The sequence below is a fragment of the Pongo pygmaeus genome, chromosome 12 (genome assembly GCF_028885625.2).
Source record: "Pongo pygmaeus isolate AG05252 chromosome 12, NHGRI_mPonPyg2-v2.0_pri, whole genome shotgun sequence".
In the NCBI taxonomy this organism is placed as follows: domain Eukaryota; kingdom Metazoa; phylum Chordata; class Mammalia; order Primates; family Hominidae; genus Pongo; species Pongo pygmaeus.
This window is the reverse complement of record NC_072385.2, coordinates 58,972,491-58,991,990: the sequence shown is the minus strand read 5'-3', so window position 1 is coordinate 58,991,990 and position 19,500 is coordinate 58,972,491. Positions and strand designations below refer to the sequence as shown.

The 19,500-nt window shown below is 54.8% G+C and overlaps 2 protein-coding genes across 4 annotated transcripts; both read right to left on the bottom strand.

Moving 5' to 3' along the window:
- Positions 1–3: 3 nt before the first annotated feature.
- On the bottom strand, positions 4–8,015 carry LBX2 (ladybird homeobox 2). Of its 2 annotated transcripts, none has more exons than XM_054476202.2 (2): positions 4,400–4,704; positions 4–3,376 (listed from the first exon to the last, which is right to left on the bottom strand). In XM_054476202.2, the coding sequence occupies exons 1-2, from the start codon at positions 4,602–4,604 to the stop codon at positions 2,985–2,987; spliced, it is 597 nt and encodes a 198-aa protein (XP_054332177.1). In that variant the 5' UTR covers positions 4,605–4,704; the 3' UTR covers positions 4–2,984. The 2 variants fall into 2 exon arrangements, with proteins under 2 accessions (XP_054332177.1, XP_054332178.1); XM_054476203.2 differs by lacking the exon at positions 4,400–4,704 and adding an exon at positions 7,717–8,015 and having other exon boundaries at positions 1,104–3,376.
- A 2,076-nt stretch (positions 8,016–10,091) lies between these two features.
- On the bottom strand, positions 10,092–13,410 carry PCGF1 (polycomb group ring finger 1). Of its 2 annotated transcripts, XM_054476201.2 has the most exons (9): positions 12,628–13,410; positions 12,094–12,199; positions 11,785–11,937; positions 11,227–11,298; positions 10,998–11,103; positions 10,783–10,816; positions 10,598–10,684; positions 10,385–10,465; positions 10,092–10,239 (listed from the first exon to the last, which is right to left on the bottom strand). In XM_054476201.2, exons 1-9 carry the CDS (start codon positions 12,718–12,720, stop codon positions 10,192–10,194), a joined length of 780 nt encoding a protein of 259 aa, XP_054332176.1. In that variant the 5' UTR covers positions 12,721–13,410; the 3' UTR covers positions 10,092–10,191. The 2 variants fall into 2 exon arrangements, with proteins under 2 accessions (XP_054332176.1, XP_063505397.1); XM_063649327.1 differs by having other exon boundaries at positions 10,092–10,465; positions 12,628–13,073.
- Between the last annotated feature and the right edge of the window lie 6,090 nt (positions 13,411–19,500).

The following is a 19,500-nucleotide window of genomic DNA, read 5'->3' as shown; positions in this document are numbered from 1 at the left end:
CCGAGATCGCACCATTGTATTCCAGCCTGGGTAACGAGCAAAACTCCTCTCAAAAAAAAAAAAAAGAAATGCAATTTCTCAGGCCCCCCGCAATGACCTTCTACATCAGAAACCATGGGAGCAGGGCCCAGCAATTTCTGTTTCAATAAGCCTACCAAGTGATCCTGATACACACTGTTCGAGGGCGGGGCTTAGTGGAGCAGACCTCCATCCAGAGGCCATTTTGGTGGGACAGGTTTGAGTTTTGTTGTCCAAGTCTTGAGTATAAGAGGTGGCAGTGCTAGCTGGGCTAGAATTTGGGAAACTCAATGGGGAGAGAGGTTATGACTCAGCCAGTTAATTTGACTGGACCCTACCTTCCTAACTAGAAGGATTTGCCCTGAGAGTTCTTTGCTCACCCCGGTTGGGGAGCAGGATGGGCATAGGTGGTTGTGTTTGTCCAAGGGGTGATTATATTACAGTGGTTCCATAAGAGGCCTGCCCATCTGGCTTTCCTGTTTTTGAGCAGGGACCTGCATGCTTTTGGGATGTCTGTAGGACTCCTGACCTCTCAAAGAAAGGCCACCCACCACTACTCAATGGTATTTTTGCCTTCCAGCTGAGCTGGCTCCTTGTTCTAGCTTCTCAAGTAAATGTTCCCTCCCCAGTACCTTAGCCTGCTCTGGACTTGTAGCTTCTCCAAGAGTCACGTGACTCCCGACACTTTGCCCCACTTTCACCCTCCTAATTAATAGGTGTCTGACCCAACAGCCTGAGTTCTGAGTTCCCAGGACTGGAAAGTAGAGTGACCCAACCATCCTGGTTTTCCTGGAACTGAGGGATGTCCTGGAGTGAGGGACTTTCAATGCCAAAATTTGGAAAATGCTGGGCAGATGGGAAAGAGTTGATCACCCTACTGGAAATGTTCCAGAGAGGCAGTATTTAGAAGGGAGTACTGAAGGGGCAATGCAGTTGCAAAGAATTATTTTTTTGCCTATGCATAATGGCTGACAGATTCTTAGCTCCACACCAGTGGTCATTGTCTGTTTCCATGTTGCCATTTTTCTTCCAGTTGCCCACATTTGCTAGGTTGTCATTGACTCATGCAATCCTTGATCCCTGGGGCAACTGCAGATTCCTCTTCTGTGACCATCTCCAAGCCCCACCTCAAGTCTGGCCCTGAGTTCTCTCTGCTGTTACCTTCTGCAGTGGCCAGATATATACTCCCTTCTTCAGGTCTCTACCAGTCTCTGATCCACCCTGTGCCCACAGCCAGATTGGCCTACCCTGAACAATGGTCTCTTGTCTCTCTTCTCTAAAACCGCCAGGGACCATGCTCTAAAGTACAATGCCGAAGTTCCTACCTGTGGCCCTTTCTCCTCCCCTCTCTCTGTAAATGCTTTGCTTCTTTCCTTTAGGCTCAGTCACCTTTATAGAGACCAAGAGCATGGGCTCCTGAATCGGACAAGCAAACAGCTCAGTCCCTGTGCCACCACTTACAAACTGTGACCTGGCCAAGTTTCCCCAGGGTTCTGTAATTCAGTCTCATCCTTAAAATGGGAAGAAAAGTCTCTGTCCTGTTGGGTTATTTTAAGGATTAATACCTGCAAAGCACTTGGAACTGCTTAATAAGTGGTACTGTCTGAAAATGCCAAATTCCCTTCTGCCTTCCAGCCTTGTTCACTCTCCAAGGAATATTCTCTCTTGGGCCTTCCACCTGCAACTAAGGCCCTAGCTGACCCCTGTTGAACTCATGGAACTTCCTTGAAAGTGGGGTTGTCACACTTAGGCAGAGGCAGGAGAAAGTCTGAAGAGAGCCGGAGGACTGACAGGGGAGAAGGGAAGCAGGAAAGACACCTGAGCTTGATCTGAAGATTGGCTGGGACCACTGGGGAGGGGAAGGCCTGCAACTACTGAGCGTTCCCCCTCCTCTCCCCTCACACCGCAGGAGGGTGATTATCACCAGTGGAATAAATGAATGTCAGAAATGTCCACTGGCTGAGTTAGGCTGGAATCCCTACCAGGCAAGGCCACTACTCCAAGCTTCGCCCCAGCAGGCCAAGTCTTTCCACCCTCTGGCTGCCGCCACCATCCTAGTGGGAAAATTTCAGGCCCGGGGGCCTGGCAGAGGTCTTCCAGGTAGGGGTGTGGCCTCTCTGGGCACCCATCTCTTTGCCTGTGTCCCAGCAGAGGGTTCTTTTGGCAGGATGGGGAAAGGGTCAGGAACCCGTTAACAGGTGGGGAAACAATGTCATCACTCTGGAGCCAACCTAGGGATTAGAATCAAGGTCTCCCAGGCAGAGAGTAGGTGGGCCAAGGCCCCACTGTCTTTCACTCAGGCCCGGTGACTTCCCCTTGGTAGGTTGATAAGCATCAGCTCTGAAGGCTGGCTGGATGCTGGGTCCAAAACCTGACCTCAGGGTTCTGACTTTGTAAAAATGGTGTAATTATTACCTACCTTAAAGGGTTGCTATAAGGGCTAAAGGAAACATTGCGTTGAAAGCCCTGGTACAGTGCTAAGTGCGGACTCTCCATAGCACTTTACAGATTTTACTGTTTCTTGCTCCTGGCGGGCGTCTGGATAGAGGCATGGTGCGGCAGAGTCTCGACTTTATTCTCAAATATTGGGAAAGGTAGCCTGGACAACATAGCGGGACCTCCTTTCTAAAAAAAAAGTTTTTTAAATTAGCCTGGGGTGGTGCTGCACGTCTGTAATCCCAGCTAGTCAGGAGGTTGAGGCAGGAGGATCGCTTGAGCCCAGGAGGTCGCGGCTGCAGTGAGCGGTGATCGCTCCACGGCACTCCAGCCTGGGCGACAGAGCGAGGCCCTGTCTCAGACAACAAAACAAACTTACAAAAAAAAACCGGGAAAGGTGAGCGTCTGGACTGTGGGCCGGAAGAGGCCCAAGTGGACCTCCTTCCTCCACCCTGGAACTCTGGCCGGAGGCAGAGCGCGAGGTGAGGAGTCCAGGGCCCCACAGCCCAGGATTAGCGGCGGCTTTGTCTTCAATCGTCCACCTGTATCTCCTCGTCTGACAGGTGGGGCCGGGAGTCAGGGCCGGCAGGGCCGAGGCAGAGGCCGGGATCTGGAGCGCCCTGGGGCAGTGCTAAGCCGCACAGGACTTCCGGGGACAACGCGCGTAGCGAGGCGACGTCGGCGCGCATCTCCTCCACGTCGCGCTTGAGCTTGGCTCGCCGGTTCTGGAACCAAGTGACCACCTGCGCGTTGGCCAGGCCGAGTCGCGTAGCTAGCCCGTCTCGCTCGGACGGCGCCAGGTACTTCTGGAAGACGAAGCGCCGCTCCAGCTCCAGCACCTGTTGCGCGGTGAACGCAGTGCGCGACTTGCGCCGTTTGCGGCCGGAGGGGCCAGGGCCCAGCGCGTCCGGGGCTGCCCGCACTGTAGGGATAGGGAGGGGGTCAGTTTCCAGCCTCCGGGAATCAGGCTGAGCCTGGAAAGAAAAACTGGGGGTGGGGTCGGGCCGGTGGCGGTGGGGGAAGTAGGGGGAGAGCCAGGAAGGCGGACGGAGACCAGAACTGTGATCTCTTATCGGGACGGGAGTCAGGCCCAGGTGGGGATATGGGGCACAAAGCGGGCTGGCCACAGGGGTGCGAAAGGCAGCAGGCTGAGGACGTATTGTAGGGGCAAGGAAGTGAAGGAAGGGAGGGATGATTCAGAGGTGCAGGGTCAAACCTTCTGGGGTGGAGCTTTTGAGGCTTTTAGGAGCCTCAGGCTGAGCAGGCTATAAGTTGAGGGTGACATCAGAGGCGAGTAAGAGTCAGGGCAGCCGACCCAGCGTGGTGGTGGTAACAGGACTTAGATCATGCCCTTCCATGGATCGGGTCGGGCATTCGGTTTACAGTTCCTTAGTGACACCAGAGCCCGCTCCTCCAGCCCAAAAGGGAGATAATGAGGTACAGAGAGCGAGGAAAGGCAGAGTGCGGAGTCCCGCGCCCAGTGCTGCGCCAAGGGTTTCTGCTCCTTGACTCCCCTCGAGAAGAGAGTGGCTTGGAGCGGAGCTTGGTCACCCGGAGAGACTGGACTCTCTTTCCAGCGCTTTCTGTGCCGCCTTTGCAGGCTCACTCGTTTACCGCCTGCGGCTGAAGCCTTTTGTCTCTTTCTCTCCTGCCTTTCTCTATCGCGATTGCCCCGCCTACAAGGAACAGAGCAACAGGTCGCTCAGTTGGCGACGGTCTGCCCTTTTCCCTTGGCACTGGCGGCCTTCCGGAGCCGCCGCGGAACCTAGGGACTAACGGAGGAGAGGTGAAAAGTCGCAGGTGCGAGTACTGGCACGTGGGCTGAGGACAGGGGACGGATTAGGGTGGGTGGCCTGGGCTGGGACAAAGGTTTGAGACGGGGAACCAGGAGGAGAGAGGTGAGGAAAAGGCCAGGTCAGAGTCCGCGACCTTGCCGGCTTTATACCTTCAGAGGGCTGCGGAGCGCGCGCGTCAAGTCCACGGAAAGTTTTACTAGTCAGCTCCTCCAGCGCGCACAGCGGCGACGTTAGACCCGGACCCGACTCTGGAAGCTGCGGCGCAGAGGGTGCTCGGGAGACCATGCGCGGGGCTAGGATGTCTGCGATGCTTAAGAGTGTCCGGGGTGTTCGGGGCTCGCGTCCCGAGTTCATGGTCGGCCGGGCTGGGGCAGTCCCGCTGCCCGCTGCGCTCGGCTCCGCAGCCGCCTGGGCCCCAGCGCTCGGCTCCCGATCCGGGCCCCCAGCCTCGGACCCGCCCCCGGCTCTGAGCCCGAGTCCCGTGTGCCCCTCCTCCTGCGCCCCCACCTCTCCACCCCGGGCCGCGGTGGATCTGGAGCTCCTAGATGTCCGGGGAGGGTATTTCTACAGGCTGGGGCAGGCGCGGAGAGCAGAAGCCGACCAAACTACCCATCAGAGCAGGGCCGCTGCACCGTGCACAGTCAGGCCGGGCCATGCCGCCAGACGCTGTATGCCGCCGACTCCCCGCCTAGCCGCCGCTCTGGCTCAAACTCGTAGACGATAAAATTGCCTTCTCTGGCCCCAGCGGCTGAGGATTTGCAAAGTTCTGAGGAAGGCTATCAGGGCTGACTGTGCTGGGATCTCTGATCCCAGCTAGGACCTCAGTCTCCTAACCTGGCTCCCTCTTCCCCACCCCACCCCTGAGAAACGTTGTTTCTGGTCCTGATGGCTGAAAGTGATTAGCGCTGCATGGGTCGGGGGCGCAACACTTGGGAGGATCTGGCCTGGAGGAGCGACTGCAACTGGGAATAATGGGGATGCCACGAAGAAGCAAGCACAGGTGAATGGACCCGAGGCTGCCCCACCTGACGAAGTCAGAACACACAGAGAAGCTGCCGGGAGACCCGGGCCGCAGGAGAGAAGAACCAGGGAACTCCGAGCTGGTGCAACTGCCCAGGAGGGGTCTTTGTCAGTGAGGACTGGCAAAATCAGTCGATTTTGTCTGTCTTTGTCTTCTTTTTATTAAGCTCCCGTAGTTCAGGTATGTATGGTTTCCCCAGCCTGCAGAGGCTCAGAAACTGCCAAGGGGAGCAAGGTGCCCTGACCAGAGAGGGGTCACTCCCCATAGAAGAGAGACTTGAAGGGCAGACTTCACGGACCCAACTGGATCTTGGGACAGGCGTTCCTGACAACCCAGGTACTAACTGTGAGGCCTGGTATACTCATTCCTATTTAATCTGGGTCCTTTTTATCTGCCACACTTATTCTGGTTCTGGGCTCATACCTGGGTAAGCACCCACAGCCCTCCTTTGTAGGAAGAAGGCAGCTCAGGGACAGTGGGGCCTCAGCAGTGGAGGCCCAGCAAGGTATGGGTTTTGTCCCTACATTCCACCCCAAACAGCTGGAGGATTCACACCTCAGAGGCAGGGAAGCCCTGCCACTCCTGAGGAGCTTGCTGCTTTGCTGCCCAGGGAAGTCAGAAACTGATGTGCTTCTAGCTTTTTAAAACAGTGTCAGAAAAAACCAGGCCAGTCCCTCCTGGACTGTCCATTAGGTCACTTTCCTTGTAGGCCGCTGCATCTCCCACCATCTGTGCAGTGTCCACCTGTCTATTCCCTGGGGCTACTGCAGCATGCAGTTGGGGTTCCCTAAACAGGGCTTAGGAGATCCAAGGCACCTGGGCCAAAGACTCCTTGACAAAGATGGGAAGGCACCTTGATAGGGTCTTCTTGGTAAAGGGCTCACTCCAACAACCCCCCTCCCCCACCCGCAAAATTCACAAAATGCCCTCCTGGAAAGCTGAGCAACACACTTAAAGCCTGATGGGCCACTGCTGGATCAAAGAGCAGAGCCAGGCCATGGTAGAAAGCTGAGCTGCCTCAGGACCTTGTTAAATGGTTATTAATGGCGAGGGGCAGGGGAGGGCCTGGAGAGATCTTCAGGCTACAGCCCTCAGCCCTGGAAACCATCATAGTGGTTTCACTTAATGTGCAATAAAGCAGCTCTCTGGAGGCAGCAGGAACTGCCCCACTGCATCCCAGGCATGTCACCAAGCGGATGCTGCAACCTTCACTCATGCATCCTCTCTGTGGCTTTTGTGTCTGTCTCTACCTCTGCTCTCAATTACTTGCGTGTGTCTGTGAGGAGTATGGAGCTCTGCCGATGGGCCTGTGCCTCATAGCCCCTTCCATCTCTCCCGCCTAGTTCTCCCCTCTGAAGCTGGGCTCAGGTACTGGGATTGGACAGCTCCTAAACATGAGTTTGGGGGAGGAGCTGGAAGTGGAGACTAGCAAAGGGAGGAGGCCCAGGACAGCAGAGGCCCCTCTAAGGTCGTCATAGCGGCCAGGGACTAGTCCAGGGGATCGTGGGGCCACAGAAGGGGACTTTTCTCAGTACTGGAACTCGAGCTGGGGCGAAATCGGATCCACAGAGAGGGGTAGGAGGAGGGTGAGTGATTAATGACGAAGATTAAGAGATTAAAACTTGTTCTGGGTTGGGGAGGGGACACTCACTCGGCTGTCCTATAGGTTACCCCCCCATCCCGGCTTGGAAGCGCAGAAGCTCCCGGGTGCTCACCTCTTCCCACCCGCGGGTAGAACCCTCCCTGTTCACGATCCTTCTCAAGAAATGCACGGAGGCCAGCCTTCACCGCTGGCCCCGCGGGGTCAACGGTTTTCCTTCTCAGGCAATCTCTTGTGTTTCCCACCTTCTCAGATTCCTTTTATTGTCCGTTCAGACATTTCGGGGCCCTGCGCTCCCTGCCCTTGTAGAGATCCCCACATTCCAAATTCGCTGTCTTGGGAAGGCACCCCATTCCCGCTTAAGGATGCTTCCTCACACCTCCCCTTTCAGATTTCCCATTCTCACCCCTCAGCCCTACTCCCACCTTATCTTGCACCCACACACCCCATCGGGGGATTCCTCCACCCCAGGCCGCCCCCGCTCGACCCCGTTCCCCACTGGTGGCACGGAGGCCTGCTCAATAAACTACCTTTAGTCTCGGATTGCCTGGCCCGGACATTCCACTGAATTCTGTGAATGTGTAGGAGGGTTGGAGGACCCTCAGAATAACCCCCTTGGGGAGGTGGACAAGGACAATCTCAGCGAAGAGCTTGCCCCCCTCCTCGCCACCCGTAGGAAACGTCCGTGAACCGGAGTGAGAGGGAAGTGGGAGTTCAGGGAGGAAAGTCCAGGCGGAGGAGCGTGAGGCGGGGCGTCCGTCCGTCCCGCACACTTCTGGGATTGTTTTGTCTTTCAGAAAGCGCTACTGCGGAGTGAACCGATCCTTATATCTTAGTTTCATGACTTTGGGGGCGGCAGGCCTGTGAGTTGTTTTCCGCCCTGGACGCTGTTTTGCAAAGATCTTTGCGCGCCCACCGCCACCCTCTCGGGCGTGCGGGCCGGGAAGCAGCCAGCGGTGGGAAACTCCGACGCCCTCCCCGATACTTTTCTCCCCCCAACTCCCCAAGACTCACTTCTAGGGAAGTCCTTTTTCCCATTAAGCCCTGGGAAAGACTGGCCAGGCTGAGAGAGGGACCCGTCCTCCTCTGTGCCAAAGGCGGGAGCAAATCCTGGTGCTGTCGCCTTTGGATGTGAGTCCTGGAAATGGCGGGGGTGAGGACGGTGGGCAGGGGCAAGGTTTGGCCCTCAGGGGAGAACCGACGCCTTGTCCCGGAAGCGCAGCACGGCCGAGTGCGTCCGGGGGTGCAGACGGCGCCCTGGGGTGGTCCTGCCGCCGCCTCTCCTTTGACACCGGAGCGCTGCGCCGCGTCCGGGCGCGTTCTCAGTCGCGCGAAGCGAGAGGACCCTGGGCGTGATTCTCCCTCCCTGGCACAGACGGAGACCCGAGTGACCCCGGGGTCCGGGTGGGCGTGGGGAATGGACCCATAGGCCCGGGATGAGCGGCGCGGAGCCCGCAGCTGGCCAGCTTCAGCCACCTTGGGAGACGCAGTGCAGCTGCCGCTGCTGACAGACAAGACCAAGGCTCGGCGGGGCCCCACCCCAGATCCGGCCTGAGCGCCTTCCGCGCTGCTCGGCCTCAAGGCGTGAGTCACCAAGGGCCTCAAGTCCCGTGACTTGGTCCTCAGGGTCTCCGGTCTCGGGCCCATTAGTTTTCACACCCAGCTTTTTCGACGCCGAGCTGCCGCCCAGCCCCAACGGCAGGGCCTTCCAGGGAGACCCAGTCAGACTGCTCCCCAGCTCCCGCAGCTGCTCGGTCCCTGCAAAGCCCCCGGCAGCATTTCTACTCTCCCCTGAGCCCACGCCATTCCGTCACTTCTAGGAAACTTTTTGCGCAGAAAGTCCTGGAGAACAGCCCCGGCCGCCACGTACGCCCGGACCGCAAAGCCCACAGAGCTTCAATTCGGAGGAAGGGGAGTGGGGAGCCCTGAGCTGGGGTGTTCCTGGAGGAGGTCGGGGAGCGGGGGGAGAGGCATTCCAGGCTGGAGGCCTGGAAACATTTGGAAGCTTTGCTAACCTTGGAGACCATGTCAGGAAAGAAGCGTACCCAGGCCGTCTGCGGTGTGCCCACCCGGGTCCCTATCCGTGCCCCACGCACTCGAGCTCTTCCTCGGCGTCTCCAGCCTCTTCATCCGCGCGGAGAGGCGGAGGTCTCCCGGAAACAGAGTCCGACCTGTGGCACCCCAGAGCGTCCAATGCGAGCTCAGGCCTTTCCCACAAGTCTGGAGTTTTCTTATCCAGTTGAGGCCGCCTTCGCTGTACTCACTCCCTGCCTCCCGCCCCATCTTCTGCCACCCGACCTCCATCTTTGATGGTTAGCGCCTTCAGCCCTCAACAGCTTCGCACAACCAACCCCTAGAAGCCGTGGAGTCAGACCGGCCAGGGTGGGACCTAGGTTTTAACTCGGGTTCTGGCTACACACGCTGTGCCTCCATACAGTTTGTCCCAGATTTGGCAGCGGGCTGGCTACCTTCAGGAACTTTTTGCTTTGGCCTCTGTCTGTTCCTGTCCCAGTTGGGCAAGTTTCTAGCTACCCCACTGAGAGAACCATAGAACAAGGACCCTGGCATGGCATACAGACAAGGAATGTTTGCTGAATTAATGGAGCTGGTGCCTTGCAGCTTCCCTTTTGTTCCTTGAAGTTGCCCTTGCTCTCCTCCACATCAGCTCCCTCTCCTCCTCAGCTACTTATTCCCCACCCTGGCTTCTTTTCGTCTCAGTCCCCAAGTATTTGCTGAATCCTGTATGGACAGCCTAAGCCTCCATTTCTGACAATTCCTGTGGCCCCACTCCATTTGTTTTTTAGACTTCTCCCTCCTTTTTGTCCCCATCCCCCAAGTTATAAAACTATAATGCAATTCTTTGGATTTTTCTTTAAAAAATCACACTTGTTCAATCCTGCAGCAGCCACTGTCCAACTCTAGCCTTCTCACCACCGCTGAATTAGGACACCTCCTAACAGGCCCGCACCGGCACTGTATGCTGCAGCATACAAGGACAGCTGAGAGCTCCCCTCCAGGAAACCGTTCCATCACCAAAAAGAGTGGTGTGGGAGGCCTGGTTTCACACATATAGGGATCCTCTACCCTTCTCCTTTGGCAAGACATTGAGGGCCCATGGCCATAGAGAACAGGCCCTTCTTCACAATGAAACTCAGAGGATTTTTGAAGAAGGCAGGACACAGCATGAGTGTGAGGCAGGAAGAATAAGGAAGAAGAGAGGTGCTTTTTAAAAGTTTTTATTTCAAAAAATAAAGCTGCAGTTCATTTCACATAAATATCTGGGAAGGGAAGGGGAGTGGGATGGGGTGGGGGCTTGGCCCCTACCTCCTCTTCTCTTTCACACTGTATTGTAAAAGCAAAGGGGATGGCTAAGGAGAGAATGAGGAAGTAGTAGTCAGTAGGGAGTGTTATATTATTCAAAGGGCCCCTCAGCCCACCCTTCCCCTGAGGACTGTAGGTTGGTTGGGAGGAGTCTGAAGGGGGTGTGATGCCAGGGAGGGTGGCCTGGCTTACCTTGCCGAACCAGCGGGAGAGCCATATCTGCTTCATTGTCATGTGATCAGGGAGAACTTCATTGTCAAAAAGGAGCTGCACCTAGGAGGGAGATGGGGGCATAATTTTAGGAACTTTCTGGCAGGTCAAAAACTACCCTGGTCCACCCTAGACTCTGTTCCTCCTTTCTTAGCCCCTTCTCCCCCTCAAGAAACCTACTGTGGGACTACTCACATGCTGAGGGTTTAGCATCAAGCGGTGACACAGGACCCTCCGGAGATGGCGTACCTCAGCTCTAACAGAACATCGGACATACTTGTTCTGGGAGCAGGGAGGGGAGGGAAGAGGGCAAGGTGTGTGAGGGAAGGACCATGGGAGGTGAGTCTCCTTAGACAGGCCCTCCCCTCAGCCCTTCTCACCTGCAGGACGCTTTTATTCTTGTCTTTGCTAGAACTGGAGGGAAATAGACACAGGTTAGGGAACCCTATCTTTCCTCCTCTCCCCAACCCAGAGCCATGATATACTCTCTTCAAGGGGACAGGCACTCACTCACTGCTCGGCCTCTCCCCCAGACCCTCCCTGGCTCTGGGTCATTGGCACTGTCACCTCCTGCAACCCCTGACCTTCTCCTTACCTCAGCCGCTCCAGGCACAGGTTCAGCTGCTCATCATAGCGATAGTAGTGGGCTTTAGAGTGGTCAAAGCTGCTGAAGGGGAGGCCGAGGTTACTCAGTGCTGGCTCTGAGAAAGATAGGGTAGTGAGGTGGCTGGTGGCACACATTCCATACTCCTCTTTCCCCAGAGAGCAAAACTGGGCAAGAAGAATGCTCTGGGGGCTTTACTGTCCCGCGGCCAAGGACATACCTTCCCCACTGGGCTGGGTGACCCGGTCCAAACCTCGGGACTGGTAGAATTCCCGAATCCGTTTCTCTTCACCTAGAAGAAGGTGAAGTAGGAGAATAAAGTATTAGCCCTTCGGGGCCGGGTGCGGTGGCTCACGCCTGTAATCCCAGCACTTTGGGAGGCAGAGGCGGGCAGATCATGAGGTCAGAAGATCGAGACCATCCTGGCTAACATGGTCAAACCCCATCTCTACTAAAAAATACAAAAAATTAGCTGGGCGTGGTGGTGGGCGCCTGTAGTCCCAGATACTCAGGAGGCTGAGGCAGGAGAATGGCGTGAATCCGGGAGGTGGAGCTTGCAATGAGCTGAGATTGCGCCACTGCACTCCAGCCTGGGCAAGACTCCGTCTCAAAAAAAGAAAAAAAAGGAGAATAAAGTATTATAGCCCTTCCTCACTTTTTGTCCTTCCCTCATCTTTGGCCTTCTGCCTACGTGAGTCCTACCAAACCCCTGTCACCTCAAGCTGCCACTCAGCAATTAGTCCTCAAGAGGCCCCTCAAAGTCAGGTTGGTGACTCACTGTCTTGCAAGCCAGGCACCAGCTTATACACGATGTCCTGCATGACCCGGTCCAGTTTGAGGTTGAGCAGTGGCTGTGTCTCGTGGATCTTAATGTTGCACATGGGGCAATACTTGCTAGTTTGGAGGTACTTCACAATACAACTCTTGCAGACTGCAGGAAAAGAAAAGCAGATTCTCAGGCCCTCTGGAAACTGGATTCATGGGCTGGGTGGGGTGCCTGGATGCGTGAGGCAGGCGCACAGAAGCTGGCAGTCAGCTTGGTGAAGACTAGGGACTGGAAGAACTAGGCAGTCTCCTAGGCACTCACAAGTATGAAGACACTCTGTGATGGTGGTGGCATCCACGAAGTAGCCGGCGCATAGGCAGCAAACAATGTGTTCATTCAAGTCTTTGATCTTCACTCGAACCTCCTCCTGAAGATACACCCTCCGTCACCAATCATCCACCCTCAAACCCCAACCCGTGCTCCTTCCCACCTTGGGGGTCGCCTCCTTCATCACACTCCACGGCCAAGCCCCGCGCCCTGCGCCATCAGCCGGGGATTAGCTCCTGGGGGCTGGCACTCCCCCTCCGCCCAGCAGAGGGCTCCGCGCACAGCGGGGGCTTCCCTCACGTGGACTCGCCTGACTCTCCTTTGCCAGGGGAGACTACACAACGTCGGCGACACAATGCGCAGGCGTCCTAACCGGAGTTTGGCAACCCGATCGCAATCACGCAGGCGCACTGGGCACTCTGTCTCTGCGCAGGCGCACTGGGCGCCCGGCCAGCCACCGCCCGTCGTTTAGCCCGCCCCAATTCGCACCGCTGGCCGACCACAGCAGTAACCCTGCCGCCCTTGCACCTCGTTCCGTAGCGGGTCCATCTTGTACACTGACTGGAGCTGGTTCCGAAGCCTCATCGCGATCGCAATCTGGCCCCCCTGAGGAGACGCCATCTTAAAGGCTGATCCCAGCCGGCCACTTCCGGTGCCGCCTGCAGGGCGGGACTTGTCTCCCAGCAACGAGGCTCTAGGTCTTTTCGGATTCGCTCACCCTCTGTAAGGCCCCGCCCACGTCCCTTTCTCCCCGTGTGCTCACCTGAGCCCTACCGGCCCCTCCCCTTCTCAATCCGTAATTAAGAAGTGTGGGGGGTAGCATAGGGAAGGGTCCTATCTCTTCAACCTCCTGTAGAAATCATCATAATAGACCCTACGCGACCTCAAGACTAACTTTTGGAGCCTGCGAAAGACTGCCCCCTCCTACCCCCAAAGGCCTGGCAGTCTGTGCCCGCTACCCGCCCAGGGTCGTCGGTCTTCTGTGACGACGACCCTGCTGAAGAAGCCCCTCCTGGGTCCTCCCCTCGTAATGCCGCCCTGTCGGCGTCCGCGTAGCGGAGCTTCATCCAGTTGGCGGGCCTTCTCCCGGCTTCACGGAGGGAGTTTCTCGGGCTTTGCAGAGTCTCAGAGAGGGTGCCGGGGGATGGGGAGGGAGAGACCCCCAGGGACTTGGTAGTGATCTTATTCCCCCATTCTCCCCCTGCTGCCGGGGATGGGGGGGCAGGCCCTGGTTAATGATGATGATTTAATCATCGGCGCCTGCGGAGGCCTGGGACAGACTAATGCAGAGCAGATGCCGAAGGAGGAGGGGAGGACGACTAGGACACTGCCACACACAGACAGGCTTAGGCAGCGAGCGCCTGTAGTAGCATAGGCCCAGTCCCGAATTGGGGACTACGCGGGGTGCTCGCTCGAGAGCTCTACACCGCCGGCCTTGGGTACTTAAAAAAGGATAAATTTGTTATGAGGTATTAACATCAAATGCAACTGGAGATACGAGAAGGGAGAGATTCCAATGGAGACCTCAAAAAAGGCTTTCTGGAGAAAGTGGGACTTTGGGCACAATTTAGACTTGGGGGAGGGGGTGGAAGTGTGGCGAAATAGAAAGGACGTGGAGGGGAATGACCAGAGGAGAGGAAGGTCAAGATGTAGATTTGAGAGTGGTAATAGAAAAAGCAGGGCCATAAAAAGTTGCGATTTTTAGCCTGAGGGCAATTGGGAGCTAGCGGACTTTTTTGAAGGGAGGAGGTTATCCTGTGAAAGCGACATTTTTGTTCATTTCTCTTCAGAGTGAATTGAAGTGAATATGCAGCAAGAAGTTATGAGATTAGTGATTAATCAATTATTCGTTACAGCCACTGTTTACCTACTTCCCTGGTCCGAGCCACTATCATCTGTCCTCTGTAGTGGCCTCTTCACTGTTTTCCTTGAGTCCCCCTTCGCCTGTTCTCAACATCACAGTTCAGTGCTATGTTTCTCAGAGCTAGTGATTCTGATAAAACATGAAACACAAAGGACAAAGGACAATTTTTGAGATGCGGATATGTTTATTATTTTTATGGTGATGATGGTATCATGGGTATACACATATGTCAAAACTTATCAAATTGTACACTTCAAATATCTGCAGTTTATATGTCCATTATATTTCAAGAAAGCTATTAAAAATAAAGTTGAAAAATTAGGTTGTTCCTTTTTTACTGTTTAAAACCTGTTGAGAGCTTCCCTTTTCAATCAGAATAAAAGTCAAAGTCTTACAGTGGTGTGCAAGGGCCTGCACAGTCTCTTCAGATACACCAGGATATCCTTCCACTGTGTCCCCAACTTGAAATGCTTAGGTATCCAAAATGGCTCCCTCCTTTCAGGTCTTTACTCATGAGGCTTCTGTAATCACTCTAGATGAATAACAACTCACCCACCCTTTCACTTCCTTGCTTTTTTTTTTTTTTTTTTTCTGGTTAACACTTATTAGCATTCTTAGCATTTATTATTATTTAATATACGTTTCTAATATATATTATATTTTCTAGTTATTTTCAGAAAATATTTTCTAGAAAACATATTTCCTAGTTTTTCATCTGCCTTTTCCACTAGACTATAAGCTTCTCAGTGGCAAGGATTTTTTTCCTCTGTTGTGTTCACAGATATAGCTCCAGTGCCAGGTGCATAGTTGGTGTTCAATAAAACTTTTCTGGATGAATACATGAATGAATCCAAGCGGTGGTGATGACAGCCTCGATTAGGGTTTTAGCAATGGCAATGGAAAGGAAGGGCTGTATCTGAAACATTTCAAAGGAAAGTATAATAGGAGGAAGTAGCCAGGAACCTGGTTTGGTAGGCCTGGGTAAGAGGGTGAATGAAGAGCTTTGGAGGGAAGCATGTCCTCCAGCCACTTAAGGTGGCTACAGGGAAGCAGGGGGAGCTTGTCAGAAGGCTAGGAGAGTGAGCGGTGGGGCTGACGTGTCAGAACAAGGGATGGAGGTCTCAGAGTTATCTGGCTGAATATGAGAGTTGGGACTTTTGGAATGGGTGAAACTTGAGCAGATGAAGAGATAAAGAAAGCTTAAGGCCTGGTGCAGTGGCTAATGCCTGTAATTCCAGCACTTTGGGAGGCTGAGGCGGGTGGATACTTGAGCCCAGGAGTTGGAGACCAGCCTGGGCAACATGGTGGGACTCTGTCTCTACAAAAAGTACAAAAATTAGCCTGGCATGGTGGCACGTACCTGTAGTCCCAGCTACTTGGGAGGCTGAGGTGGGAAGATTGCACGAGCTTGGGAGGTTGAGGCAGCAGTGAACCGCAGCAGTGAACCGTGATAATGCTACTGCACTCCAGCCTGAGTGACAGAGATCCCATGTCTTAAAAAAAAAAAAAAAAAGAAAGAAAAGAAAAAAGAAAGCATAAGTCTGAGCTCTGAAGAATCCTCACAGTCTTCAGTGGAAGAGGTAAAATCAGCGGAGGAAAAACATAAGCAGTGACTACGAAAGTCCAAAGATGTGGAATATTACAGAAGCAAAAAGAAGGGACACTTCAAAAAATAATTGATGACCAACAAAGTAAAACATGTCAGGGAAGTCCTGGAGGAGGGATACTGAACACTGGAGCTCTCTGAGAAAGGGTTACTATAATGAAGGCAGCTTGCACTGAGTTAAAACAAGAATAAATCATGATAAAATGGAGGCAGTAGGCATGAAGTAAAAAGGAAAGGAAAAGCATGATCTCTCTTGAAGACTCAGGCAAAGATTTTATCCAGATGATAAAGATCTGAGACAGCTAAGGGGTAGGAAAGACTAAGTTGATGAGAGCCATGGACACACAGGACATGGTGAGACAGATCCAAAGCAGTGTGTATGAGAGGGCACTCATTCCAGCACCTCTATCTTCGTCTTTTTTTTTTTTTGAGATGGAGTCTTGCTTTGTCACCCAGGCTAGAGTGCAGTGGCGCAGTGGCGCGGTGGCGCGATCTCGGCTCACTGCCAGCTCCGCCTCCTGGGTTCACGCCATTCTCCTGCCTCAGCATCCCGAGTAGCTGGGACTACAGGTGCCCGCCACCACACCCAGCTAATTTTTTGTATTTTTAGTAGACACGGGGTTTCACCGTGTCAGCCAGGATGGTCTGGATCTGCTGACCTCGTGATCCGCCTGCCTAGGCCTCCCAAAGTGCTGGGATTACAGGCATGAGCCACCACGTCCGGCCGATCTTCAACATAAACCAGCAGGAACCATCCTTTCCCCGTGAATCAGAGACAAGGAGGCAAGAAAGGACATTTCAAGCCAGGTTGGGGTGGTGGTGCACACCTGTAACTCTAGATACTCAGAGGGTCAAAGTGGGAGGATTGTCTGAGCCCAGGAGTTTGAGGCCAGCCAGCCAGCCTGGGCATCATAGCGAGACTCTGTCTCTTAAAAAAAGAGAAAGTCCTAGGACTGTGGTCTGGGTGATATAACTGGATGTCATCTGTTCTTGAAGTGGGGCACTAAAATATTTTTAAAACTCTCCAGAAGACTTGTATGAACTACTGAGTTTGTGACCATTCTCCTTAAACAATTAGTTGGACAGTCTCTGGGTGGCAGTACCATCTGTGCTGAATTCAAAAGGCAGGGGTGTACGGGTCTGCATGATGTTGCGTTTTTTTCATTTGTTGATTCACTCATTGATTCATTCAAGGAGGATTTATTTAGGTTGGCTGGAGACACACTGGTTACCCTGCCCCCCTGCCCCCAGACTCACCCTTCAGAGCAGAGAATGGGACTAGCAAACTCCTAACCTGCACACCAGCCCTCTTCAGAGATTATATTTCTTTGCTGTCTCCCTAGGTTTCCTGCTCCCATCTGGAGGAATCCAGCCCTTGCTATCAAGGAAGATTTTTTTTTTTTTTTTTTTTTTTTGAGATGGAGTCTTGCTCTGTTTCCCCAGACTGGAATGCAGTGGTGATCTCGGCTCACTGAAACCTCTGCCTCCCGGGTTCAAGTGATTCTCCTGCCTCAGCCTCCCTAGTAGCTGGGATTACAGGCACCTGCCACCATGCCCGGCTAATTTTTTTGTATTTTTAGTAGAGACGGGGTTTCACCATGTTGGCCAGGCTGGTCTTGAACTCCTGACATCAGGTAATCTGTCCCCTTTTGGCCTTCCAAAGTGGTGGGATTACAGGCATGAGCCACTGCTCCTGGCCTGACGATTTGGACTAAACAGGTTCATGCTTCCTTGTAGCCCTCTCTACTGCTGAGAAAAGTGCATGGGTTTCTGTAAAGAGATGGGAGGTGATAATGTCTGTCTTCTCCATCAAGATGAAAATACATCTGCTAAATTGGTAGGCGCCCCCACCCTCTTTCAGAATGGGCTGTGAGCAGGGCTGAGGAGGGGCTGGACAAATTGGATAGTAGAGTGGTCAAGGTGGGGGAGGTTGACACTTTTTTTTTTTTTTTTTTCAGACAGAATCTTGCTCTGTCGCCCAGGCTGGAGTGCAGTGGCGCGATCTCAGCTCACTGCAAGCTCCACCTCCCAGGTTCATGCCATTCTCCTGCCTCAGCCTCCCAAGTAGCTGGGACTACAGGCACCCGCCACCATGCCCAGCTAATTTTTGTATTTTTAGTAGAGATGGGTTTCACCGTGTTGGCCAGGATGGTCTCAATCTCCTGACCTCGTGATCCACCCGCCTCGGCCTCCCAAAGTGCTGGGATTACAGGCGTGAGCCACCGCGCCCGGCAGGTTGACACATATTAATGCCCACTGTTCCTCCCGCTGCCCTCTGTCCCATTTATGGTTCACCTCCTCTAGACATAAGGCTTCAGAGAACACTGGAGGGCTGGTGGACAGAGCTCACTCTTCTTTCTCTTCTTTATCTTTCTGCCCAGATGCCCAAATATCATTCCTGGTTCCCAGGGGAGAAAAGACCCCTTCACCCTGCCCCAGGCACCAGGCTGCCAGCCCATCTGCTGGGGAGAAAGGAGGGGGCAGAGTCTTTCCCAGGGGATCCTGGAGAATCAGTTTGAAGATCAGTGCTCCCAGGGAGATCCAGCTAGTAGACTTACAAGGCATTTCGGTTCACACGGGAAACCAGCAGGATGGAGCTGAACAGCGGGGTGGGCTCGGGACGAGAGTAGAGAGCTGGCACAGCAGGGTAAGGTCCTTTGGCCACCACATGTCAGAGGTAGGCTGAGCTGCTCGCTGGTGCCCACCCGCCACCACCACCGCAGGATGGTAGAAGCGCCCCCCTCTCTGAGCCCAGTCTCACCGGCTCAGAGGCGCCAGGGCCCCCCCGGGGGCCGGGGCGGGCCGGGGAAGGTAATGTAATTCCGGCCCAGCTAACCCGATTACCGCGGCCTGCACCGGGCAGGGCGGCGGCGGGGGCGGGTCTAAGGCTCAGGGGCCCGCCCGGCGGGGGTCCCATCCCCGGGAAGGACGCAGAGTTCACACACTCCCGGCTCCTGGATCCATGGCCAGAGGTCACAAGGTCACCAAGCGGCTTGGGTCTTTCCCCACCTCCCTTCTCTGACAGCTCCAGGCCATTTTCTGAGTTTGGGTGGGGTAAAATGTTTATGGGAAACAAGGCGGCCAGGATCCAACCAAGGCCTCAGTGAGGTCCCACGTGTCCCCTGTGGCGAGATTTCGCCCTCCCGCCGTTGAGGAGGAAGAGTGTGAGAACAGACTTCCTAGGCACAGAATGGAGGGGCAGAGTCCTGCATTGAGGACTCCCTGCACTTGGGGTCCGAGGGTAGAGTGCCAGCCCCAAGAACCCGCCGGCCTGATTTGGCCCGGGTGGAGCCATGGTCCATTTTACACGGATTTTGGAAAATCGAAATTCTAAGAAACACAGGACACCAATTACCAGTGCGCATGAACAGGGCTGGGGGTACCTACAAGAGAGGCCAGAAGGCGCACCACGATCGCCAGCCCAAAGCGGCCGTTCCCCGCCCTTAGCCCCTGCCGTCCCCTTCCCACACCTGTTCTCTTCCTGGGCCTGCAGCTCACCGGGCGCCGTTCCCAGCCGCTTCTTACGCAGCCGGGAAACCATAACGAGATTTGGTCTTCGAGGGCATTTAGGCCGGGACCACAACGAATCCGGGAGTTGGCCAGAAGGATCCATCGAGAGGCGAAGAGTGGGGGCTGGGGGAGGAGGCACCTGCGGAGGAAGCCGGTGAGGCGGAGGCAGCCCAAAGGCTGAGGCAGCCCAAAGGCGGAGGCCAGCAAGGATGGAGGCGCGGTGAGCATCTCCGCTGACTCAGCGACCCATGCTCGGGCCCCTCCCGCGCTGAGCCTGGTTCCTAACACCCTGGCCCCCTGGCCCCCGCCCCGCACATCTCCGCCAGCCAGCCTTCCCCCTGCGCTTGGCGCAAACAGGCGTCCCTTCCCCTTTAACTGCTGGGCCCCGCCCCTGCCCTACCTCCAGCCCCCACTACCCACC

Coding starts and splice junctions, on each gene's coding strand:
- LBX2 (XM_054476202.2), bottom strand. CDS start 4,604: ATGAACTCGGGACGCGAGCCCCGAACACCCCGGACACTCTTAAGCATC. Junction 3,377..4,399: donor CGCTCCGCAGCCCTCTGAAG/GTATAAAGCCGG, acceptor CTATCCCTACAG/TGCGGGCAGCCCCGGACGCG.
- PCGF1 (XM_063649327.1), bottom strand. CDS start 12,720: ATGGCGTCTCCTCAGGGGGGCCAGATTGCGATCGCGATGAGGCTTCGG. Junction 11,104..11,226: donor CACCCAGCCCAGTGGGGAAG/GTATGTCCTTGG, acceptor TATCTTTCTCAG/AGCCAGCACTGAGTAACCTC. Junction 10,466..10,597: donor TGATGCTAAACCCTCAGCAT/GTGAGTAGTCCC, acceptor TCTCCCTCCTAG/GTGCAGCTCCTTTTTGACAA.